Source organism: Apus apus, chromosome 13 (genome assembly GCF_020740795.1).
Source record: "Apus apus isolate bApuApu2 chromosome 13, bApuApu2.pri.cur, whole genome shotgun sequence".
NCBI classification, from domain to species: domain Eukaryota; kingdom Metazoa; phylum Chordata; class Aves; order Apodiformes; family Apodidae; genus Apus; species Apus apus.
In genome coordinates, this window is record NC_067294.1 from 2,818,212 (window position 1) to 2,844,524 (window position 26,313).

Consider the following 26,313-nt stretch of genomic DNA (forward strand, 5'->3'; position numbering starts at 1 on the left):
TCCTGAACTATTCAGGAGCTCTTTTTCGCTTCAGGGGTGGGAAAGAAAACTCTACTCTTTTGTGCAAACCACCTGCCTGTCACTCCCACAAGCCACCCCTTTTGGAAGCTGGAGAGCCTGTGCAGCCTGTCCTCTGCAGGCAGTGCTCAGCTCACCGGACATCCTCATCCCACTTCTCCTTCGCTCCAGAGCCTCTGGAGACGAGGGGACCGCAGCTGCAGGCAGGGTTCAAGATGAAGGGGAAACCACAAATTTAAACAATTTACATTACTTTCTGCTTGCCTCATTTAGATATTACTTCCACGTTTTGAAAGATGCCTTTTTGTATCTCCTTACCAGGATTTAACCCTTTTAACAAACATCCTCATTGTTTCCCTTCTCAAAAGTAATTCTTAGCGCATTAGGTCTTTTTTTTTTTCCCTGCAAAATGTGTAGAACGGCTGAGTACAATGTGAATTTAGTCCTTGGGCTCTCTGTACTTGAAATGTTTTTGTGAGCATGGCCAAGCAAGACTGGACATGCTTTTACTGGGCTGGATAAGGAGAAAATCTGTCTCTGTTGAAAGGTTTGACTGCAGTGGCTTTGTCACTTTTCCCAAGCTGGCGTGGGGATAACAAATTAATACCATTGTCTTCTGAACACTGAGAAGGGCCAGACAAAAATGCTTCTTGTTCCTATTTTAAATTCTGTTGTTCATTGACTCTTTAACATTCAACATTTCGAGAGGAAACAAGACTAGATGGAGAGATAGCAGGCTGGCTCCCAAATGAACATCAGAGTAAGTGTTTTTTTTCCCCACAGGCAGATAATATCACTGCTTACAAACACACACTGAGCATCGCCACGTTTCGGAGCCTTGCTACTGAATATTGCCACTCCTCTCGTTTTGGAAAGGGCTGGAAAAATGTGATCTGATGGCAGGGAAATAGTGCTGGGGGGGCTGGAGGGGAGTGGGGCTGGGCAGCCGAGGGCTGCACCCGCTGAGGTGCTGGCTCAAGCTGATACGAAGACAGTTTGTACAACCAGAAACTATTCCCAGGGCTCCCATTGTTCCTGTTGTTTTCCCTTTCTCTAAAAGTCCTTGTGACTCATGAGCTACAACAAACAATTTTATGCTTGAGAGAGTGAAGGGGCTAATAGTGCTGGCTGGAAATGAGGAGGGAGCCCTGCAAAGGAGGCAGGCGGAGACCCCCCCTGTCCTGGTGTGGATGGAGGAAGGGGGATTACGGCCAGGGATTGTACGTGGGACATGGCTGCCAAAACTGCAGTCAGGGTGGGGAAAAAAGTGTTGAACCAAAACATAAAGAAAACCTGTTTTCACGGGGTCAAAAATCATTCCCATGTGCTCAGTGTGGTGTCCCTCTGCTGCCTCTCCTTCCCAGCCATGCTACAGAGAGGTGAGATCCCGCATCTGCTGCGGCAGATCCAGAGGTGTCAGGGGAGGATTGCAGGCTTGTTGGGTAGTAGAAGGGAACAGATTGAAAGGTGAATCTTGGATGCAGGTTGTGGCCAGTCCCTTCCCTCCTCTCCTGCCTGACCTCTCCCGAGGGAGCACAATGTGCTTTCCAGCCTGGATTTTGATCTATGAGCTTCATTTCTCTTACCACACCGGTTCTTTGCATCATGGAATGCTTTGGAAAGGTTCATTCTTGCTAAAACTTTGGGACTACAAATATTTATGTGTATAAACAAAATTGCATCCTGTCCTGGGACTGGGAGCAGGGACAGAGCTTGTCCCTCTGCCCCAAGAGCAAGTTCCAAAAACTCCCAAGGTCAGCTGGATGCAGATGCAGAGGAAGAAGTGGAACACAATTCCTGCTGACTGGGAAAGCCACACATGCAAGGATCCAGCTGAATTTGGCTGAGCTGCCATTTTTTCCCCTTGGGAGCCACTTCCTCCCCCCCAGGCTGGTGTGCAGCAGGCAGCCCTAGCTCCGTACCCCCTGGGGTGATGCCGGGTCCGCACCACTTCTCTGGGTGCCATTCTCCGTGCTTGATCCTGCATGGCAGTCCCAGGGCTGGCTGCTGGATTCACAGCTAATTACAACCAGCACTGGGCGAGTGTTTCTTTTCGTTTCAATTTCAAGCCCCAAACGGATGCAGCTTTTTTGGCTCTCACCCAGGAGCTGGTTTCATATGAGCGGGGAGTTGTTACTGCGGGATCTGAGTTTGGTGTTTTCGAGTCAGTATTGGGGGATAATTGGCAGGCTCAGATCTACAGTGCAGCCACTTGACAAGTTGAGTCCTTGACAGCACATAAAGTGGGAGCTGAATGGCAGTGAGATTGCCCAGCCACTTTATTAGAGGGATTTGTGAGTGAGTCAAAGAACCTGGAAATAGATACGAGGATTGCACAGAAAGATGGTGGGGAGGCTAGGGGAGGGACTGGCTGGCCACTGAGGACAGGGAATGCTGCTGCAAAGATGGAGCCCTGGGAGCCCTTTGTTCAAGGTTCCTGATGGCATCAGGATGTCCCCATAGCAGCTTCTCCACACAGCTGGTAGCACATCTGGAGCAGCAGGACCGCTGCAGTGGTGGCCTGAGCTGCTGGGAGGAGGAGGGGTTTCTTTTTAGGCTCCTCTGCTACAGCTTCAGTGATAACATGAGATCACTGTGATCATCCTGGGAAGGGTCTGGCCACATCGAGTATTAGTGACCTGGATATGAGCAGGGAAAGCAGCTGGGAAGGTGGGATAGAGGCTGGAGAGCAGCTTTGGGAATGACAGCGACAGAGGAGGTGATCGAAGCTGCTGCATCGATTGCTGCTCTTACACGGTACTTGGTTTGCTGCTCCTGCCTCCTTGGATACACTTGTGCCGAGGAGTGGTGTCTTCAGGAGTGTTTTTAGCAATTCTTTATCCACTACTCTAATATCTACAGGCACCTGCACATTATGTGCTGTAGCTTGTTGCTCTGGGGGCAAGGAGGGAAGGTGGTGGTGCATGCTACGGGACCCACGGTGCGGCCTGGGTTTCTCCATCCACCTTTCTCCTTCCTGGGCTTTGAGCTGCATGAGCACACCAACCCCCGACTCCTGCTCTTTTTCACTTTGAAGTTTGAAGGCACAAATGTCTTGGGATTTTGCAATTTCATCTTTTTCCCTGTTTTCAAAGCTGTCTGTGGCGAAGGGCGAGGCAGCCCCCGGGCACCAGGGTGATGTGTCTCCAGCATCGCTGGAGCCTGTCTGAGGTTCCCCAGTGAGCAGAGGTCATAAAGTGAACGTCTTGGTTTGGCTTCCCCTGATGTCAGCAGATCAATAGGCAATAAACTGGATCCTGCTGCTGGGCAGGAAGGGGAGGCCAGAGCCTGGCCAGGGCTGGGGGAGCAGGGCAGCCGAGTCTCTGAGACAATTTGTCAGCTCTTGCGGATGGGGAGAAACAGTAAACACTCCTATTGAGGGAAAATTGCTTGTTTTCTGGGACCCAACTTTCTCTTCACCGCCAGGTCCTCGGTTCATCAGTGCCCAATTTATCCTTTATTTGGTTTTCATAAATAATTCAGAAGAGTTTGAGTAGAATAATTGAGTCTTTTCCCAACCCTAATCCCAGACAATTCAAAACAAAACGACATTTAGATTACAATTTGTGCGTATTAGCTGTTGGGAGATTTCCAGACAACTGATCTGCTTCCCTTTACAATTTCTGTACCATTCTATCATTTCTAAAATGTTCTGCTTTGATAGTTAATAATTTGAGCATTTCCAGTTCTTCATGAAAAGAGAGAGGCATGGCTGTGATAAAGTGCGGGCGGGCGTGCTGCCGTGGGATGGGTGAGCTTATCTGTTTTCCAAGAAGGACTAAATAAATGAAGTACTGAGATTGCAAATCCAGCCTGCAATGTGCCTTATCATCTTCAGGGAAATAGATACAATCGTGCTTATTTGGCTTAAAATTAAAATTAAGCTTCTATGCCGATGGGAGCTGAAGAGGCTGAAGGGATGAATTTGGGGAAGACTTAATGCAGGAAAAGATGAGCTTGGGATCCACACCATCCAGAGAGGAGGTATTACATCCAGAGCTGATCCTGTTGCTGTGTTCTCCAATGTGGAGGCTGCAAGGTGTGCATGGTGGTTTTCTGGAGGGTATTCCATGCCCTGAGGATGTTGCAGACCTTTGGTGAGGCTGGTCCTGCTGGGTCAGAGTGGCAGTGAGCAGTGTGGGATGCATAGCTGGATGCCTGTGGGATGCTCCCAGGACTCCTCGACTCCCAAAACCATGACCCTGCAACCAGCTGGGAGTGCTGAAGACAATATCCATCAATAGCTAAAGCAAAACAAAATGTATTTAGTTTGTGACACGAAGATCAGATGGAGATGCTTTATTTCCTGCTCATGGGCAGCAGCCCTCGGCAGGGGACCAGGGCTCCTCAGTGGCACTCCCGGCTCCTCCTCCAAGTTCCTGGAGGAATTGTGTTTATTTGTATGGTGTATACCCCATAGTATTGAAGGGGGTGTCCTCAGGAGGCAATTGAGTTGGTTGTAAAGGAGATGCAGGGCACTTGCATGTCAGCAGGGTCTAGTGTGGGGAGTTTTGAAAACCTTTTGGGTCCTCAGTGCCTTTCAAAATCATTCCTGCCTGGCTTTGCCCATGAATCCCCAGGGCAGGTCTCCAAAGTAGTGTTTTTAACAAGTTTTGCAAATGGAGTGGTGTAGATGTGCAGCAATTCTCCTGCCCCGGTGCTGGTGGCTGGAGCAGGGAGCTGGCACCAGCCCCTGATGCTGCCCTCGACCATGCATGGGGAAATATCTCATCCACCACAGAAGAGCAGTTGGAGGTCACATATCCCTTCTCATGTTTAGTTAACATCTGTCTTAATTTATTTTTTTCTTAATCTCTCACACTGTCAGCATATTCAAGAGTTTCCTGTGGCATCTGTAACCAGGCATTTGTAGCACACAGAGACTTAAAGGAAACTGATATTTCTCAAACCAAGCCTAATTTTGACTGTAATATGTAGGCTGTTAATTATGTTTCTTGAAGGATGCACTGAGACTGTGTCTGGCCAACTCAAATCAGGTTTATATAGACATAGTAAAAAATGTCTCGAAGCAGATGCGTCAGAAGGAAGGTACCAGTAAAATTCAAATAGATCCCACCATAAGAAAGGTTGTTTATATTGTATTTAGATTTAATTGGGTTAGCAGTTGAGACTCTGAGGATTAAACCAACTGACCTAAATACTGGTCTCGGTGGTCTTAGTTAAAGTCTAGTTTCCTGCATCTCAGCCAGTTTGGTTTCCCAGATAGTCTCCAAAGCGTGTTATCTTTGTTGTCAAAAGTGCAAAGCCATATAGTGCCATTCATTGTGGTTCTAACAAAGCAATACTCATCTGGAGGACAGGCTCTGCTAACAGATTAAACAGTGTCTGAAGAAAACAGCTGATCCTTCCTGGCCCCGCAGCAGGTAGCGCAGAAGTAGGAGCGAGATGGTGTCCAGGCGTGATTGCTGGCACCATCACTTATTATTTCAGCTAATAGCAGATGGCAGAGAGGAGAAATCATCCATTTTCATTTAGAATTTATTTTTATGCTGCGAGAGGCAGGATTGCTTGAGTCATTGCTGTCAGGCAACCCTCTGGAAGGAAAACCTCATTTACTGTGGGGGATTTTTTTTGGAATGAGTTTTTCATTGTGTTATATTGGGGGAGTACTGTGCTGGGCCAGAGGTAAGATGGAGAATGAGCCTGTTCACTGTCCAAGGGGCTGGAGAATTTTCACAGCGGAAGGGTCCAGTGTCCATCTCACAGGAGTTTATTGGGTCAGGAGTAATCTCCCTGTGTTTGGCTGTGAAGGTGTAGGCAGGCACCTAGATCCCTATTTAACTATATTTTGCAGCTCTAGCTGGCTTTATTTTGCCTTTTGCTCCTCGCTGTGCAGTCACCACTGGTACCTGATGGAGTCCTGCTCTTGGCTGTCCCCACTTGGGGATGTAGTGGTGACACAGAGGTGCCTGGGGTGACTCTGTTTCCCACGGCTTCATTCATGTCTGTTGAACCATTGATCAGCTGACAGGAAGCAGCCCATCATTTCTTTAATACTAATTTTGGGTCTGTGTCCCGGCCAAGCTTGCACCCAGTGACTGGATTTCACAGCTGCCTGGGCTTGGGGATCTCAGGATGGGAGTTTCAGCCACAGGTACTTGGGTTCTTACTTGGGGAGTCCCTGCCTGCCCACCTAGTTCTCCCCGAATCCTGCCCAAATGTCACGCCAGAGGTGACATGAGGTGATATCCTGGAGCTGTGCTGCTGGGGATGCAGGCACCTGCCACACTGTCCCTTGGGGACCATTTCCCCAGAGTACCCTCCCTGGCTGCGTGTATACACCACCTCTGCCAGACCCCTCACACTGCCTGTTGAATGTGTGTGGTTTTTCTTCCAATGCAGGTTTTCCGTACAGATCTGATAACAGCCATGAAGATCCCCGACTCCTTCCAGCTGAGCCCCGACGACTACTACGTCCTGGCTGATCCCTGGAGGCAGGAGTGGGAGAAGGGCGTCCAGGTGCCAGCGAGTGCTGAGGCCATCCCTGAGCCCGTGGTCAGGTAAGTGAGCGGTGTCCCCTCCATGGGGTCCCCGTTGCCTTGGTGGGTTGCAAAGCATCTTGGAGACCATGTAGAGGGGTTGCACGGGATCCCTGGGATTGCACAGGGGTGCACAGAGACCTCCTGCCATACCCTGCCATGGGCAGTTGCTTTCTGAAAATCCCTCTCATGCATGCCTGGCTTTTCTGAGGCAGCAGCAAGGGGCTGTGCCAGGCAGCCCAGCCTCTCTTGGTCAGGAAATTTTATAAAGACCTGATAAAATCAAAGGGAGGATAAAAAAATGCCAACAAAAACCAGTTTGGAACATCAGCCTCTGCCTGGCTGGTTGGTGTGTCTCCATCTAGAAACACGTGGCTGTGTTGCTGGTGTTTCACGGCAGGGGTGCAGGAGTTGGCCCCTAAATTAAAAACTTCCCTCTTTCCCATGTAAGCTGTTTCTGTGTGTTGGGAACGTGACAGGCATGCCGAGATCCAGGGCTTGGGAAAAGGAGTCCAGCGAACAGACAGGCATCTCCCAGACCTTGCAGAGACGACGTCTATCGGCCTAGATCAGTGTCTCATTAGCTGTTTTAAAATAGGGAACTGAGTTTTAAAATAGACACTTAAACAGCTGCTCGGGCAGAAAAGAAACGTGGAGGAGCTGATACTCAGTTGGGGTGTGTGTGGGGATTATCGCGGGGCACACATCCCGTGGGAGCATCGTGCCGGTGGGATGCTGGGGCTGCGGGTGGGAGTGGGGTGCCTGCAGGAGGATGGATTTTGCTGAGCAATTTGGGCAGGGTGTGAAGCCCAGCAGAGCCTCTGCTTGTCCCACAGCAAGAGCAGCTGCTGCTGCAGCTGCCGACCCCGCTTCTGAAGTAAACTTTTGTGTAGGCTTCCCCTCCTCCCCCGGGGAAAACGGAGAAAGAAATGAAACTTTAATGAGTGTGAGCACATCAAAAGGGAAGTTGTAAAGGGGGCTGTTGAGTTGATTTAATCCTTGGAAAGAGAAAAGGAAAAAACAGAAAAAAGAAAGAGAAGGGGGGAGGGGGGGAAACCCCAACCCTGTGTGTAGAATATCTTATTTTAGTTGTCTTTGATAGCTAACCACAGTCTGGCCTTGCAAGGGCTCTGCTCCCCAGCTGAGGGCTCGTGCCGGTTCCATTTCCAGCTGAAAAGTGATAGCTCAGCACTGGTTGGGCTGGCAGTGCCCATCTACTGCCAGCCTGGACCATGGGGGCTGCTTCCCAGCATTCCTGCAGGTGGGGTTTTGCATCCCAGGCGCCAGATGTACCCCTCTCCTTTTCCATAAGCACTTGTTTTTGGGAGTCCCCGAGGCAGCTCTGCTGGTGCTGCCTGTTCCCACACAGGGATGCTCCTAAAGCAATGCCAGATACAGGTTGCCCCCCCAGCTCCCCATCCCACCCTGTCCCACTCCTTCCTGGTATCTTTCACATTTCTATGATGTCTCCTCTCAGTGCTCTGGATGGAAAAGATCCATCCATTTGAAGCTTCCATCAAAGGTCATGTTGTTTGGAGTTAAGAACATTTTTGTCACTACCTTCCAGGCTTCCCCTGGTTTTGCCCATGTCACCACAAGGACATGCCCACGGGACATCAGCCTCCCTGCTGCAGCCTGGAGCTGCCCACACCTTGAGCTTGGGTTTCACTTCCACCCTCAGATCCTCCTCTGAAGAATTTCCTAAGTCTTTGGGTTATTTTGCTCATTGGATTCTTTTCAAGCTTGGCACTATTCTGTGATCCTTGATGAGTCGCCTCTTGTGTTAGTTCCAGCTTTTTCTTCAGTTCCTCCATGCCACTTTGAGTTCAAGCCACACTCTTCAAAGAGTTTGTGGCTTCTCCATTGTGGCAGATAAACTCATCAGATCAAGCAGACCTAGCCTGTGTTTGCTTGGGTAATCTTGGCCCCACAGAGGTCTCGGCACAGCCCAGGACACTGCAGAACATCTCCTGATGGGCAGTGTTGAAGCATTGCTAAGTCAAGATGAGTCCCATCTGCTCCTCTCCTGTCCACCCACCGCCAAGGTCACAGCCCAGGTCAGAGGGTTCTCATCCCATATTACTTTCTGTGTGCATCCATAGAGGTTGCTTATTCATGTGTTTCAGTGACTTTCCCCCAAGTCTTCTTTTTAAAGGCAGATAATGTGTGTCTGCTTCTGGTCTTCTGAAATGTGACCCCATTTGCTGTGGTCTCTCAAAGATACATGTTAGTGGCTTGGTCACTCTCAGCTAATCCCAGGTGGATTTCTTCAGCCCCTCTGGGTTGCACTATGCCCTGCTGATCCCAGGCTGCTGTGGGATTGTGCTGCCAACCCACAGCCTCACCTCCCTCAAGAGAACATCCTTCTCTTCTGGCTCTCTGTCCTGCATTGTGTCTCATCTGCCTGAGCCATCTCTCTTCACTGGCAAGACAGCAAGTGTGGCCTGAAGGGCTTTGTCCTTAGACCAAAGCCTGCTTGGGATGTTTTGCCCTTGCTAGCTTGATGTGAGTGGAATGAGGAGCTCATTTTACAGCAGCGTTAATGGTTGCACCTGGTTTGTGGCCATGATGTACGTCCCGGGGGACAAGCAGTGACACTGCCAGATTCTTTTTAATCAGGACAGCATCTCTCCACATGCACACCAGAAGGCGGGTGTGCTCCTCCCGAGCAGTCCACCCTCTGGCAGCATCCCTGCCCTCGGTGTTTTCCCACTGGGATCACCGTTGTGAGAGCTGTGGATGGAGAGGGCGGCGTTGGTGCTGCCAAGGACAGATGCAGCCTGCAGTCCCTTGTCTGTCTGCAGTGTTACATAGCTTGCAGCTTCCCCTCCTTTGGAGAAATGTCAAGTATTTTTTCAAAAGAGATGACTAAATTCCATCTGCCTAAAGAGAGCAGCCTCACAAGGCCTTACAGCTCCATTAACCTCCCCAGTTTAATTGCTTTATTTGCCCCCACCTCCGTCCTGGCAGCAGGTGCCTGGCTGGTCCCACCTCAGTTGCTGCCCCATGGGCTCAGCACCACTTTACCCCTTGCTTCCCAAACTTGCCTTTTGCCCGACTCAAATGAAAAATGTGGCATAAATCCAATGGATCCTCCACGTGTCAGATGTGGACAATCCATGTTCCTTTCACTGCTGAAAAAAATTTCCAGCGCTGATTTTTTAATTATTTTTTGTAGCCTAAGGAATGTGGAACCCAGCAGCTGCTGGGGCAGCAGTTTGTTTCTCCCAGTATCTCCAAGGTGTGGCAGAGCATCCTGCCCTTGGATTTGTGGCAGCAGGGGATGGATGTGGGAATCTTGTCCCAACGTTGTCACTCCTGACAGCCATTTCCATGTGAAATTCCTAGAAGGAGGCAGGAGGGGAGAAGCCACTAGAGCTGGAGAGCAGGGGGCATTGCCTGCAAAACAACCTTCAGCCCGTCACCCTGCAGCCCCGGGGCTGGGTTGGGGCTGGACCAGGAGCTGTGCTAAGCAGCGACCAGATTTTGCAGCGGAGGGTGTGGGAATCGTGGGAATCACTTCTCGCTCCAGCCAGGGATCTCTCCCTCCACAAGGAGCCTTGTACGCAGCCGCTGCTGCTCTTTTCATCTCCTGCCTGGGCGCTTGGAAACCAGCTCTCCCTGCCTCTCAGTTCTGTGCCTCCAAAGCTGAAAATTAGATATTTTTTATATTTTTTTTAATTATTATTATTTTTTGATACGTTTTCTTTTCCTGGAGCTCTGAAATGTCAGAAGCTGGGGGTGAGGCAGGAGAGAGCTGTATTTTAAGGAATGTTTTCCCCAGAAAGCAGCTGTCTCAAATTGCCTCCACTAAGAGCCACCTTAAACTGGAGGGTCCTTTCTGGGTTAGCACAAATCCCAGTGCAGTCACAGGGAAAGTGGTGGGGGAAGAGGTACCGTGTCCCTTGGCTCCGTGTCCAGGGAGACAGGGACGCTGCCGAGGGGCACCCGCCTGCCCCGGTTATCGGGCAGTGCAGGACATCAGCTGCTTCCCCTCCACAATCATTTCTGGCTCATTGCTGCTGAAAAGGGTTTTGTGTTGTACTGTAACTCGCCTGGGAATTGCCCAGAGCTTGAAGGGCTCCAGCGTGGTGAGAAAAGCTGCTTGTGGTCGGATGAGATCAGGGGAGTGAGGACCAGGCAAGTTTCCCTTTGGGCAGGCAGGGAGCAGCAGGCTGGCATCCCCTGCCCCTGTGTCTCCAGGTCACCCCACTGGGACTCGGTGTGATGCTGCGTCCTGGTAATGAGAGCACATCCCAGTGCTGACAGCACATCCCACCTCTGCTAGAGCTGGTAGCCAGAGGATCTCCACTGGCTTTCCAGAACCAGAGACAAGCCTTCCAGCCCCTGTGTGAGCTCTGCAGTTATTTTACAAATGGGTAAGCTGAGGCATGGAGATTTCCACCGTGATTCAGTGGTAGAGCCAGGTACAAGGTGCCAGTCAGGTGTGGAGGCACAGCTGGGCACTGGATGCAATATTGGAGGATCTCAGCACAACTTGAGTTTAAGAACTGTGCAAGGTACATTAATGGGATGAATTATCACAATGGTCTTGGAGCATCAGGGCTGCGAGTGCCACTCCTGTTGTAAGTGGGAAAGAGAAGCTTAAGATGAGCTTTGTTGTTCCAGAGTCCCACTGTGATACACCCAGGAGGAAAGTGGGCCTTGCTGGTTTGCCTTGGGTGTTCGTAGGAGGCTGTGAAGCCCTTTGTGCAGAGCCCCAGCTGGGCTCATCCCTGCCCACCGGCACCGACGCCGCCAGTGCCGCACACGGCCACCTGGTGAGCTCGCCCGGCACAGAGCATCACCCCATCAAACTGCAGCACCTATGCCAGATTTCATGAACCTGTACAGGTTTTAATTCCTCCTTTATTTAATGATTTAACGTTTCTGGCAGGAGGCTCCTTCCCCAGGCTGACAGGGATGCAGGCAGGATCTAGAGGTGGCTCTTGGATCTCGCATTAAGCCACATTAGTATGTGCTGTAGATTGTATTTCCTGTGAATTTGCACACAGCGGGAGGACGAGCAGGAAGGCTGCTTCTTGCTGGCAGCTTTCCCAGATATTCCTGGCACTGCAGATCCCTGCTTGCATGGTCGCTGTGGCCCCGTTTCGACAGAAAACACCAAGTGCTGCAGCAACAGGAAGGCACAACCTTGGCCAGCACCAGTGCCGTGATGGCAGTGGCACCGGTGCAGACACTGCCATGTCAGCACAGTGTTGGTGTCACCATCATGTCCTCCCTCAGGTCCCCTCGGGCCCCTCTCCTCTCTCAGCTACACACACAGGTGAAGCAGCTCCTTGGTGGTGTGGGGCTGCCCAGTGTTCATCTCCTCCAAGCTCTGCTGCTCTTTAGTGGGCTCCAGTCCCGTCAGGAGGTGCCCCAACATCTCCAGGAGGTGCAGCAGTTCTTTGGGAGTTGTTGGCAGGGATGTTTGTGCCCTGGTTTTGCATTAACCAGCATCGTTGCAAGAGGGAGCAAGAGGAGGCATGTGGAGCAGCTGGGGGAGGTCTGGAGCATAAGTCTTATGAGGAGCAGCTGAGGGAACTGGGGGTGTTTATCCTGGAGAAAAGGAGGCTGAGGGGAGACCTCGCTCTCTGCAACTACTTGAAAGGAGGCTGGAATGAGGGGGTATGTTGATCTCTTCTCCTAGGTAACAAGTTGTAGAACGAAAGGAAATGGACTCAAGTTGCACCACTTGAGGTTTAGATTGCATATTAGGACCAGCTCCTTCCCCAAAAGGGTTGTCAGGCCCTGGAACAGGCTGTCCAGGGCTGTGTTGGAGTCACCATCTGTAGAGGGATTTAAAAGCTGTGTAGGTGCGGTGCTGAGAGGCATGGTTTAGTGGTGGCCTTGGCAGTGCTGGGCTAATGGTTTGTCTTTGTGATCTTAAAGATCTTTGCCAGCCAAAACAATTTTGTGATTTTGTGGTCCAGGTCTGCTGGTGGGGAGCAGCGTTGGCAATGAATGTACTGAGGTGGGGAGAGGGATTAACTGGTGCACCAGTAATGGCTGTCAGACTGGGGCACTTTTTCCCTTCTCCTGGTGAGCAGACACCTGGGCTCATCCCAGCAGGGCTGGGTGCCAGAACACCCAGCAGAGGGAGGGAGCAGTTCCAGTCCTGCGAGCGATCTGTGGGGATCAGGGCAGCATAGGGCAGACATCCCAGCAGTGCCTGGACCTCTCCTCCCTCCTGGGTGTGCGGCAGGAGCCCTGGCTGGGCTCCAGGCTCCGTCGCTGCAGCTCCCAGCCCTGGGGAAGCTGTGCAGGCTCCGTCAGCCTGTGCCTGATGAACCAGCACACTTTGTTCTCCAGTGTTGGGATTGGACTTCCTTTCCTCGGTCGGCGACGCAGGCTGGCTGTTGACTCATCAGCAGCTTCCCTTGGGCTTTGCTGCAGAAGGGGCAGGCAGATTCTGCAGCAGTTTGTGTATCTTTTGGAGAAGAGCTTTTTTTTTTTTTTCCCCCCAACATGATACTTTTTTTTTTTTCCCTTTTTCTTTCCCTCCATCTCACCCTGAAAAACATGTGAGCTTGGGGCTCGCAGATGGCACACAATGATTCTGCAAAGGGCATTTCTTGGGTCAGTCATCCCCCTGGATGCTGGTACTCCTCAGAAATACCGATATGCTTCCCTTTCAAGATCTGAGACTCTGCTCTCATCAAAAGAAATGGAAATCCTGGCTGCCCTAGGCCTAAATGTTTAGATCACAAGCCGTGGGACATGGGAGCACAGGGAGAGGAAAGCTCTCATGTGGACCTCCCCAGTGGTGCCTGGCTGCAGCGAGGGTGGCCAGGCTGAGCTGTGGGTCCCTGGCAGTGCTTGTGGCACCACACCTGGGGCACTTGTGGCCCCCTGGCCAGTGGCACTGATCAAGGACAGCAAAAATGTCCCAATGATGTAATGTCAGTGAGGTCTCCCTGCAGTCTTGCTGCTGGGAAAGGGAGGTTTCCAGTGGGGTGTGCTTGGGCAGCTTGTGTCTCTGCCAGCAGCAGGGAGGGACAGGTTGTTTGCAGGGTGCTGTGTCCTGCCAGTCAGTTAGATACTCCCACCTGGAGTACTGTGTCCAGTTCTGGAGCCCCCAGCAGAAGAAGGTCGTGGAGCTCTTGGGGCAAGTCCAGAGGAGGCCATGGAAATGATCTGAGGGCTGAAAGACCTCTGCTGTGGAGACAGGCTGAGAGAGTTGGGGTTCAGCTTGGAGAAGAGAAGGCTTCAGGAAGACCTTAGAGCACCTTCCAGTGCCTGAAGGGGCTCCAGGAAAGCTGGGGAGGGACTTTGGACAAGGGCAGGGAGTGATAGGACAAGTGGGAATGGCTTTAAACTGGAGAGGGGAAATTTGGACTAGATATTAGGAAGGAATTTTTTCCTGTGAGGATGATGAGACACTGCTCCAGTTTCCCCAAAGAAGTTGTGGCTGCCCTATCCCTGAAAGTCTTCAAGAGCAGGCTGGATGGGGCTTGGAGCAGCCTGCTCTAGTGGTGGATGTCCCTGCTCACAGCAGGGAGTTGGAACTGGATGTTCTTTAAGGTCCCTCTCAACCCAAACAGTTCTATGATTCTGTGATACCAGATTTAGGATGGGGTGAATTGTCTCTGGAGCAGCAGTGTGTCAGTGTTCAGGGGGTCTGAGGAGTGCCCGGGAGGGGTTGTGTTGTAGGGGTTGGTTAGTCCAGCCCAGTGCCTGCGAGTGCTTTGTAAAGGGAAGAGCCTGGTTTACTCTGTCAGTTGCTTGCAATCATTTCTGTTTTACAATCTGCTTGACAAGTTCTCATGTGGGCTTTCAGCAAGTCCTCACCTTTATTAGTTTGCTACGGGAAATGTGTTAATCCAGCCTGTGCCTAGTACCCAGGCACCTGGACTTTTATTTTAAATGTTTGCTAATCCTCCCAGTGGTTGCCTGTGGTTTATACTGGATCAAGGAATAGAAGGTCAAGTGTGTTTCAGCTGTAAATGTATAGAATGAGCAGACTTGATTCCCAGTGCTCTGCGACGTGCAGAGCTTCCGCATCACCCTCCATCAGCTCCACATCTCCATCCAGAGCCATGACTTTAGTGCATAGCCAGGTAGACCATGGCAGATCTGATTGCTTCTGCTTGCAACCACAGCAGGAATTAACTAAATTCTTAGTGAGTTAGTGCACCTTGTGTCCCCGCTGAACAATACAAGAAACTGTTACTTTTAAGAGCTCTTTAGAGTGATGGGAATAGCTGGACAGCCAAGGAGTGGGAATAGTTGCTCGATTCTTGGTGCTGCTGTGGTTAATCCTGTTGAATTTAGGTGTAGCCTGCACTGCTGGAAAGTGAGCTTTACTATGTTCCCAGGACCCTGCGGAGTTGGAGAAGAGATGGAAGGTAGTTTTCTTTCAGTGCACTCAAAGGAGATCAGGAAGATGCAGCAAGACCAGCATAGCTCCGTAGCAGTGTGTGGATGGTGCAAGAGGCAGACGGATCCCTCCTGATTTTGTGGGATGGGCTGTGTCTGTGTGAGGCTTCAAGTGACTCAGTGTCAAAACTGCACTTGTGTGTTTCAGGGCTCAGCGTTAATGCAGTGATTCAAAACACATTCCAAAAGGTTGAATGCTGCCTTCTCAAATTCCTCAAAGCTTTCCCTGGGTTGCTTTTGTGGAAAGAGACCCATTCGACGGCACTTGGCTCATGACAGGAATTTGTGCCCACATCTGTACTGGGGGCTTCCTGCTGCTCAGCTCCCTTGGCTGATGCCTGATCTGCTGGGACACAGCCCTGGCTGGGAGCACGGCAGGTGCAGAGCTGCTGCCATCTCTTGCAGCTTCTGTCTCTGGTCCCTGTTAGTAGGTGGATGCAAATATAAGCAGAGCTGTTTGCGTTACTGAAATAATAGTGGGAACATTATCTGGCTGAGATAATTAATTCCAGATGCTTGAACGTTAGTGGCTTGGCTTAAGTTACGTGAAGGAGCAACATTTTTCCTCTTTTTATATTCAGAAAACATACGCTCAAGTGTCCCTGGCTTCCCTAGTAGCAATTCCAAGATATATATTGCTTAATTGGAAATGAGCAGAATACCAGCGGCCTGCTGGCTGGGTTTGGAGAGGGTTGGTGTGAAACATAGGTCCCTGAAGGGCTACCAGGTAGGTCAGTGGTGCTCTGGGAGAAGGAGGAGAGCAGCACCCATGGGTGCTGGCTCTGCCAGGGATTCAGAGGCTGCTGTGTTTTTGCTGGATTTCGGAGCCGTAAGAGCAGCACAGGTTGTACCTCCTCCCAGCACCAGGTCAGAGCCCCCTCCTGAAGCCTTTTGGTGCTCCTGCTAAGGCTGGGAAGGAACACGAAGGAGATCCTTGCACAGTGTCAAAAATGATGCGTGTCTGTTGCTCTCAGCCCAGACGCTGCTTTTGTCTAGTCAACCGGAAAAAAACATCTGCGTTTTGTTGCTGCGAGCAGCCCACCAGCCAACTGCTGCCTGCCTGGCCCTGCAGCCTTGCTTTTCTCCTGCACAGAAGTTGTGCAGATGAACCCCCCTGTGAAATGGTCCCCATCCTCTCCTCTGCCTCAGGAAGGCGGTCGCTGCTCTGCGGCTTCCCAGCGCGGCACCTGAGCACTTGTTTACCGGGTCCTTTCTCCTGTCTACGCTAAAATGATTTTCTGGGCACTGAATCAGAGTTGAGACTTAAATAATTCATGTGTTGAGCTAAATCTCAGTGAGATTTAGGCTGGAATATGAACGGGAGAAAGACAGGGACATCAACACGCTGGTCTTCATCTCGTCTGCTGAGTATCAGGCTTTTTATGTGGTGATAAACAGCTCAGAAACAAAATTGGAAAAGCTGTCTGGGTTTAACAAGATGGCTGTTTAGTGCCTCCTGTTCACTTGTTTTCCTCTTTTTATCACATCAAAGAGGAGTGAATCACTTTCTCCTTAGAGGATTACATTATTCCAGAGGCCTGGAAGGACCCACTCTGGTTACAGGCTGTTACTGGAGGAGATAATACACAGAGAGGGGAAAATGGAGCATTTTTCTTACTGCACCTGTTAATGGCAACTTGGAGCTTCAGCTGCATTTCTGTGGAACTTCAGAACCTGCCTGTATAGATCCTCAACCTTTAGCAGCACGTGAAGGGCCACCCGACCCTGTCCTTGACCTTTTGCAGAGAAATGGGATTTTCCCAAGGAGATTTTCAAACCCAAGCAGCAAAAGCCTGGATGGTCCCAGATCCAGGAGGAGTTTCCCAGCTGAGACATGTGCCAAGCCTGGCAGGGAGGCAGTGCTGGGGCTGAGTTCCATGAAGCTGCAGAGAACTTGGGGTCTTTTCAAAGCTGGCAGTCATAGTTTCTAATATTCACTGCTTGGAAAGCACCGAGTGTCTGGGATTCAGCTGGGAAAACCAACAGCTAAAGGGACAGTGAGTGTAGCTGAGCTGCCCTGTCCTGGGCTGGTCCCTGCCTGGCAGAGGGTGCCAGGGTCCCTGATGCATCCCTGACTTCTTGATGCATCCCAGAGTCCCCTGACATATCCCGAGAACTCTGATGCATCCTGGGGTCCCTGACATATCCCAGAGTCCTTGACACATCTTGGGAGTCCCTGCCGCATCCTGGCATCCCTGAGGCTTCCCAGGGTCCTTGACTTATCCCGGGGTCTCTGCTGCATCCCAGGGACCCTGGCAGCCTCCCATGGAGGGCTGGGATGTGCAGCCTGCTCAGCGCCCTCACTGGCTGCAGTACGGAGGGCAGGACGCTGCTGCAGGCAGCATTAACCCCTTCCTCAGCATCCCCAGTGCCACCTGGGCAGCACCAAGGGACCTTCCGAGGCTGAGCATTGGCTGCTGGGGTTTGGGCAGTCAGGACTGTGCCTTCTGGGCACCAGAGCTCCTGTCACAGGTCGATCTTGGGATCAAATCCAACTGCCTTTTCCTCCCAAAGCAGCAGGAAGAAGCTGAATGAGAGCTTCAGATCTGTTTGCCACCTGCACAGGGTTTTGGGACAAGCAGTTTAGTGAGGGTTTAGGTGATGGCAGGGAGTGGTGCCAGCCCAGCCATCACTCACACCAGTTGGCAGCAGTGGTGAACCCTGTGGTTACACCAGGCTGCTTGCTCAAGCATGAATGTCCAAGGGAAAGGCTGATGTTATATTACCTCCATCAACTGCTGGTTTTGCTAGAAATGTGCTTATTTCTCTCCCTGAGACAAGGATAGCCTATAAATGGCATGAAGTTGTGTGGCAGCCTGGGCCACCAGATCAGGAAGCCACTGCAGGTCCTGTAAGGCAGCTTACATGCCAGTCTAAACGTCAGGTCAGTCAATTTAGAACCAAACCTATTTAATGTCCTCTTGGCATTCCCTTTCTTCTTTGAATCCAGCTTTGAGAGTATAATTCTTGGCTCATGGTTTTACAGACAAACTAGAAGCCGTAAAAGTGGATCAAGTAGGCATAACCTTGTTGGTAAATCTGGGCCTGGGTACTCTGGGGGTCACAAAATCTTGTTTGTGGTTCTCAGCTCCTTACTGTGACCATCCACCACCATCTGCAGCCCCATCCCTCACCCTTTTGTCACCAGGCTCTTTCTCTAACATCTTAAATTCCATTGTGCTATTGAGGAGCAATAGCACCTATAAAATCTATTAGCTTAAGTTCGTAAGAAGATAGGGCATCTGGTCCGAATGGCCTGCTAGATACTACTTTAATAAACAGAAAATGAAAATCATCCCTTTAAATTGCCTTTGTAAGGTTGTCGTGTGCTGCAGGAGAATTCCCTGCGAGCAGAGCAGGCACTAAGAGCAGTATCAGCATCTGGTGAAGGTTGCTGGCAGAGTTATCTTTCCACTGACTTTCCTAAGCTGATTTATTTATGGACACCGAACAGGACTAATTTAAACTGGAACGTAGGTAAAGAATAGATGACTGACTAAAGCCTTCCTTGTAATAAAATTAAGTATTTTTGGAAGAGAAACACTAGGCAGGATTAATTATTTCTATCTAGTATATTAAAAAGTGAGCATATAGAAAAAATGCCTTCTCCCTTCAGCCAAGTGAAGCATTCAGTTTACAGACATGATTAACCATGGGAATTTGCTGAGTGTATTTTATTACTGTGTAATCTTCTCCAGGGATAGCTGTGATCCTCAAGAGTATTGGGGTCCACTTACTCCTTTTCCTCAAGCGCCCTTGAGACCCACTTGCAGACTAATGGCCTCAGGTTTGTTGTGCTTTTCGGGCTGATCCAAATTTTCAGCCTTTTGTTTAAATAAGCCTTTGATGGTTACAGGTATTTCTGGTTTTTTGGTTTTTTTTAAATGCCCTGTTTTGGGCTAGATGGATAAATAAAGGAGTAAATGCTCCTCCAGGGTAACTGAGGTAACTGTTGCAAATAGTTTGGCCTTGCCTCTGTGATGCTTTGCTGTGGTGGTGCAGGAAGAGTGGCAGCATGTCGGTGGTGGCCCCTCAGCAGCAAACCCCCATCCCAGTAGCTGTGATGGGAACACATGTGGTCCCACCATCAGAGACCTGCTTGGAGAAGAAGTCAGCTCAGTGGTGCCTAGCATGGTGAGGCCATGTGTTGCCCTTGTCCTGGGTCAGCTGGGTGGCAGTGAGGTGCTGATGGGAATCCACCTTGTTGGAGTGCTCTGGCTTATGGAAGGCAACCAAACTCACCAGCTGCTCAGTCTGGATCAGCGAGAAGTGACTTACCTCCTGGTTGTGGGTCTGTTGTGTTTGGGTGCTCCATGACAGGGCTCAGATGCAGGTAAAGCTGCTTGGACCAGCAGGTCCATCCCTTCCCAGCTCTGCATCCTCTGCCATGGAGGGACAAGTATGACTTTGGGGATCACTTCAGGGGTGGGTGGGGATGATGTTGAAGAGCACTGGTGGAGTGGAGGGCCAGGTGAACCTTGTGGTAGTCTTAGCTGTTGGGATGCACATTCAAGAAGCAGTTGCCCAGGACCATGTTTTTCCCCAAGAACGGCATCATTTGGGGAGCATGGTGCTGGCTGTGCTTTTCAGCAGTGGACTGTTCTGGTTTATTTTCAGTAGGAGTGACCTTTGTACCTCAGTAGAACTTTGGGATCCAGCAAGGAGGGTTTTGCTTGTGTTTTATTAAGGTGTTTTTGGGATGAAGGTGTTCCTGTAGTGGAGTAACGACTCTGTCATGCGCCGATGTTGTACTGAGGGACTCTCAGGCTGTGCAGTTTGTTTCTGTAGTGTTTTCATTTCCCACTTTGGCATTATTTATCCTCTGCCACCTGCCCATTCTGGTGCCTTTGAAACATTCCCTGTTGGGATATGAGCCATCCCAGCCTCACAACACCTTCAATTCCCAACCCAGGGTTATACTCAGGACTTTCTCTTCTCTCAGCACCTCTTGCACCTCACAGAGCTTCAGAAGCTCAGGATCTCATCTCATCCACGTGCTTCATAACACACTGCTTGCTATCCAAGACTCTTTTGTTCTGGTTTAGGCTGAGGGAGGTGGTTTGGTGCTTTTGGGAGCATATTCTTGCTTTTTGTGGAGATCCACTCAGGGGACATGTCCTGCACGGGGTCCCTGGCTGCCATAGGAAGCTGCCAAGGGTGCTCATGTGTCCCTGTCACCATTTAATTGGAACATGCCGGGGTTGATGCAGCCTGATGTCTGCCTTGCAGTGGAAGCAGCACAGAACTCAGAGCTTCCTGGGCTCCAGTTCTCTTGATGTTACTGTATTTGAGGAGGGGTGCAGAGCACGGTCTGTTTTCTGTTTTGCTGTAAATCAGAGCATGGGTTTTCCCAAAGGATTGCTCTCTTGTATTAAATTGTAGGATCTCTTCCTTCCACTGTTTCTCCTAGCCCAAGGCAGCTGTCTCTGCAGTCATTGATCTTTATAGCTGAACACCAAGAAGCTCTTTGCAGGTGTCCTAGCATGTGTCAGGGAGCAGTAGGTTGCTTTTTGGAACATAATTTTACCCTCTAAAGCAAATCGAGGAATTGAAGGAGGCTACACACTGCTGGGCATCGTGTCCTGCTTGGTTTTCCCCGAGGCTTGGGGTGGCCCATGTGAGCCTCCAGCACCTGGCAGCTCTCCTTGGGGTGGAAGGGATAGTCAGATGAGCAGATATGGTCTCCTGTGGTTTGTTGGATCGTTTGTGAGCCATAAAAGCCCTGTATTTAACTAAGTGCTGCAGATGAGGCAGGGGTTTGATCTGGATCAGGCTTCCAGCGGGTCTTTGTAGGGTTATACAAGCTGCTCACTGTATGAACAATAATGTTTTGGTTATTTCCCAGGCACTGTTGGGCTGCAGGTGTTGACACTACTCAGGTCACAGCTTAGAGCCACCCAACAGGACAGGGTGACCTGGGGTCCTGCCCATGAAAGGGAAACTCCAAAAGTAAAATTTAGTGGTTCTCTTAAGATATGTTTCATATTAATACTTACTCTTTATAGGATTGCTAGTGAGTAACATCAGATCTTTGTGTCTTAGTTAACTTGATGTTCCTCATCCCTGACGTGGTGTGAAGCAGCATCGCTCTGTAACCTCCAGCTCCCATTGAACCAAAGCAAATGCTGTTCAACACCGTGGTGTTGGAAAGAGCTGAACATGGAGATCCATGCTGGTGGTGCAGTTACTTCCCATCAGTGGCCCCAGGAAGCTCCCTGTGATCCCTGCATCCCCGGCTCCACTCAAAGACAGGGCCTGAGAGTCTCAACACACAGCCAGGTTTTGGGGGTTCAGTAATTTTCAGCAGACAGCTGCATGACCAGGGAGAGTCAACTGTCTCCTGTCTCTCAGCACCACATTTGGCAAAATTCCTTTTCCACGAGGTACCTGCAGTAGGAAGAGGCTGCACACACACACCTCAGGGTAGCTGGCCCAGGCTGTGACCTGCAAAGACATGGGTGGCTCCAGTTTCCAGCAGTGTCCTTACCAGACTAAGTGTGTTTCGGTGGCTGTCCACACAGTAAACAACCTGCTCAGGCTGTCCCTTTGGTGTGTACACAGAGAATTAATCTTTGCACTTTTACACCCGGCTAAAAATAGTGGCTCCCGCCATCCCGAGCATCCCATGGCCCTGTCAGCCTGTCACCTGTTGCAGGCAGCTCCCGGGCCAGCAGCTTGTGTAACCCAGCTTAAGGGTGGCTTAGACACCGTCCCCATGCCTGCTCACAGAGCTTTTTGCAGCAGGAACAATCCTGATTGATTTGTTTTTCTTCTCAACAACTTGGACCTTCCCCCTGCCAGCAGCCGTGCCCGGCCTGCCCGCAGCTCCTGAGGGCAGGAGCTTTGCAGGGCTGAGCAGGACCTGGGAAACAGAGGGTCAGTCCTTGGACCAAGGCACCTTGCACCACTGATTCCTCTGTGTTTCAGGGGCTGGGAGCGCCTTAGATGAGATTCCTGAAGCCTGGCTGGAGCAGGCATGGCTTCAGTGTTATTATTCCTGTCTGCATTAAATACAGGTGTTACTGACTCCCCAAGCCCTGTCCTAGATTACAGTGAGCTTGTTTTTAAATCTGGGGACCATCTGAGAGCTGCCTTTTCATGGGACTGTTTCCAGATCCTGAAATGAGATTTAGACATGTCCTCAGGGCATGGGGACACACCTTTATTTTCAATGTGCTGGTGGAGAAAGAAGCAAAACTAACTCCTTTATTGATATTTCCCTCTCCAAACAGTCAAATTATTGCTTCTCCAGCTGGTGGCTCTGGAAGTGCTTCCAATGGCTGTGACTGCAGAGGACAGCAATCAAACTGCATGTCTGAGTCGGGAGAAACTCTAGGTTCATTTTCCTGCCCTGCCACAAATTTCCTTCCCAATCTTGGGCAAGGGAGGTAGGGTCCTGTTCCATAGGGCCTTTGTGCACAAATTTCTCCCCTTGGTCCTTACAGACCATGGAGCATCTGGTCCCACCATTGAGCTGGTTCCATGATGGGCCTGATGGCTTTGCCCCAGACACATCCCAGAGCATGAGGCCCTTGATGCTCTGACATTAACTCAGATATCAGGACTGAAGGCAGAGAAAAGCCTGACAGGGGATAAAAGGCTTCCCTGGTGGAAGAGCAGGGTTGGATCCTTGTGCTTTGCATGGCAGAGAAGCTGCTTGGGAAGGGTGACGTGCTGCGGCGGTTGCTGTTTGTTTGGCTTTTTGCAGCGTCTTTCCCAGCCGACACGTGCAACGGGAGCTGGTATTTGGGGGAGAAAACAGGAGCTGTGCAAAGACTGCAGCTCCCGGCTTCGCAGAGCTGTCAGCTGCCACCACGGGCTGCTCTTCACTGCCAGCTTGGCCTCTGCTTGCATGTCATTACATGTGACACTGTTGATGTGTGCGTGGCAAGTGTCGTGCATATTGCCACTGAGCTGCCAGGGAATGGCAGGAGAGCAGCCAGACAGTGCGTGTTGGCCCCCTGTGCAGGGGGTTTGCAGCAGACCAGGCAGCCCCTCTGCCCCTCTCTGTGGTTGTGATTAGAGAGTGCTCAGGACAAACCTCACTGACCCTGTGGAACATTGTCCATGGCTGAGCCAGCCAAAGCACTGCCCAGCACAGGGTGAATGTGGCTCTAAAGTCCATGGCACACTGAAGGTGTCCCATGGGAGGGCTGGGTTACAGGGGCTGACCTGGAGGGTGTTTTAAATCAGGGATTGCTCTGCCAGCAAATGATGCCCTGGGGAGTGGATACTGGCACAGAATGGAGCAGGCATCTCATCTGGGCAGCCCAGGAACAGGATCCGATCTCTGTTGTGTCCCAGTAAATCAGCAGTAATTGCTTCTGAGGAATTAATGGCTGGAGGAGTCACTGTTGCTGTCAGTAGTTGGACCATCATATCCCTCACAGCTCATTTTTCTCATATAATTTCTGTAGATGAATGGGTCAGCAGAGTGGTCCAGATGCCAGCGTGGTGAGCAGAAGCCCTTGCCATAGCCCTATCCCTGTGTTTATCCCATATCTGGGTGCATCCTTCCTTTTGGGGGTGTGGAATGACCCTTCATGGCCATGGAGCAGGAGTGGTTTGGTCCACAGACCCCCTTGCCAGTAAGACTACTGGCTCCAGGCAAGAGTGTCACTATTCCTAACAGCCCTGGTACTTGCATGTGTTTCACACTTCAGATTTGCCACTTTTCTAGGTAGGACAATGTATTTCTCCCAAACAAACTCTTTCTGTCCTGACATGCTATTCCAGCGAGCTCCCGTGGGGAGAAATAACCCACTAATGTCGGGGGAAGCAGCATGAGGTTGATGCTGGTGGCTGGAGCTGTAGGTTGAGTTATTTGACTCGGGAATACAAACAGCTAGGAGGCTGCTGCTGGCAGGCTGATGGTCAGGCAAGACGGGGAGGGGGAACTGGGAACCCTTGAAAAACAGGCATGTTCCTACAGAGAGCCCGGTGCAGAGCTGCCCACTCCCTGCATCCCAGGGGCTGCTCTGCAGTGTTGATCTGAGCAGGGTGGAGGAGGGTTTGTACCAAAAGCATCAGTAGGTTTTTGGGAAGAATAAGACATGTTGGAAAAGCCTGTGTGCAGCACTGGGACTGGTTTTGCGTCTGAAGGGATGGGTGTTACATGACCAGTCTGCAGGGAAGAGTACACTGAAGCAGGTGAAGGCACAGGTCAGAAACCAAATTCCTGATTCCCAGGTGGCTCCTTCCCCTCCTGATAGCAGCCCAAGGAGGATGGCCATGTAGCTGCATTGGAAGCCAGCCCAGTGGGAACTGGAGCTGTACTGCTTTTCTCTGGGACACTGGGAAAAGCACAGACTCCGGGTTTGAGGTCCTGGGAAGGGGAGCTGGCAGCCAGGCTGCGCTCAGTGTTTTCTGAAAATCAGCTTGTTTTCATGCATTCCAACTCAAACCATCGCTTAAGGTTGCCCAGACCAGCAGTCTCTGGGCAGGTGCTTGTGTCCAAGCTGTGGTCCTCCAAGGATCTGAGGCACAGGAGATGACAGCACAAAACCACTTCTATTTTGCTGGGCTTGCTTTCCCTCTTGGAGTTGGGCATGTACATGGCGTGGCTGCACCATCCATGGCAAGAAAAGGAAGGCTTTGCCAAGTTGTAGCTTTTTCTTAGCCTCTCCTTCTTTTCTTCCAGGAGCATACCCCAGCTGGAGAGCTCACCTTCACAGGTTTCACCAAGTAGCCCGCCTGGCTCTGAGATTTCGGAAGCTACGAAGACTTACTTGCAAGGAATGAGCCGCTATGACCTGGATGAGCTCGATGCTTACTGGTTGGAACTTGTTAATATGGAGCTCAAGGAGATGGGTGAGTGTTGCTGTTGGTTTTCTCTTTGCCTGGGCTTCCCAGAGTGGGCATTCCATCTTTTTAAGTAATCCCATGGAACAAAAGCAGAAGGAGGTGTTGGTCAGAATGAGTGTGTTGACCTGGCTCTTCTTAATTTGACTGGCCCCATCTGAAAGCATTTCTGCAGTGTTTCTCCAGCTGTAGCCAACTGGGCAGACAGGGTCAGGGGAAAGAGGACTTCCTAGTAGAAGGGTGCAGTTCTTAGAAATCCTGGTCTTGGGTTGTCTCTACCACAGCACCCTGTGGCCTGCACCACTGCTGTTGTATCACTGCACATTCTTAAAACCCATTAGTGCAATTCGGTTGAGTTGCAAGTACCTGGACTTGGAATTTGACCACTGGCACTAGTGATTAGCACGGTCTGCTGGGCAAATCTGTTGGCAGAGACGTGGTTGTGTAGTCCTGCCAGACTGGAGGGATTTTCCAGTCCTTGTTAGGGAAGGTTTGTTGTGGCCTGGGTGCTGCTGCACAGGTAAGAACAACAGCATAATGAAACATGCACCTTGTGAGGTTGGTGAGAGCTGCAGTGTGCCTACATGAAGCATTACTCCCTGTGGCAAAGGTCTTTCAAGGGTGGGACAAAGTATGTTATCAAGGGCTGGAGCAGATGGGATCATGCTAGGGCTGGACAGGAGGGTCGTGCTGTCTCACAGCCAGCTGGCTCAGCCCTGCAGCCAGGTTCAGCAAGATAATTGCAGTAAGAGTCAGTCCCATCAACTTGCAGGGAGCATAAACTAGCTCTGATGTTGGCCACCACATTGGTGGATCTTGGTTGCAGATAATCTCTGTTCTTCTGTTGTACTAATGAGTTACAAGGGAATTCTGTTACCATGATCTCTGGGACCTTGATAAAATTGTAGAGGCTGCTTTTAGAGTTTGGCTCATTATCTGTGATATGTATCCTGTATGTTGGATTTCCCAAAAGCTCAGTGTTGTGGAGCCCATAATATCACTAGCAAATCTTTGTCAGCTTTGCCCTCATTGACTCGTCCTTTATTAGCAGCCTCAGCTCTGTCATTAGCACGGCTGAGTTTAGAGGCAGCAGCAGCTGAGGTCAAGTTCTTGGGCAGAGCAGAGGGTGCTCCTGGGCAAGGCTCAGCAGCTCAGTCTTGCCTGAGGATCCTTGCAGAGGATCCACCTCTCCTGATGCTGCACAGCTGCCATCACTGCACCAGGAAAACAGCCTGTACCACACTGGGCATCCTTCTGCCTCCACTGTGCTTTACCTGTGTCTCCTGCTGCACTTCCATCTCCACAGCTGGGTGACCATCAGAGGTGTCTCTGGGCCCCAGAGAAGCGTTGTCTGTATTTCCACTTCCCACTTCCTCACATTTCATCAGTCTCTTGAAAGGCAGCAGGCAGAGGTTTGGCTTCTTCAGCTCAGTTGGGTTAAATTTGGCTGGCTTTATTATTTTTTCAAAGTACTAGGTTACAAATGCAGTGTCTGAAATGCCTTTCAGATGTGGAGTTCCCATGCTGATGGGGAGCTGGAAGGTTGAGATGGGCTGAGTGTTGTTGGGGTGAGAGCAGGCTGGGGGGAGAGGTGGCTTCACCAACAGCACGA

The 26,313-nt window shown here is 50.7% G+C and overlaps 1 protein-coding gene across 4 annotated transcripts in view; it reads left to right on the top strand.

The window, feature by feature from the left end:
• Positions 1 to 26,313, top strand: part of JADE2 (jade family PHD finger 2) — a 113,724-nt gene that overhangs the window by 56,024 nt on the left and 31,387 nt on the right. For all 4 annotated transcript variants that reach the window (XM_051631580.1, XM_051631578.1, XM_051631581.1 and 1 more), the window contains 2 exons: positions 6,382 to 6,539; positions 24,541 to 24,710. In XM_051631580.1, the coding sequence (XP_051487540.1) occupies positions 6,382 to 6,539; positions 24,541 to 24,710 (328 nt within the window). The remainder of the gene's footprint in view (positions 1 to 6,381; positions 6,540 to 24,540; positions 24,711 to 26,313) is intronic.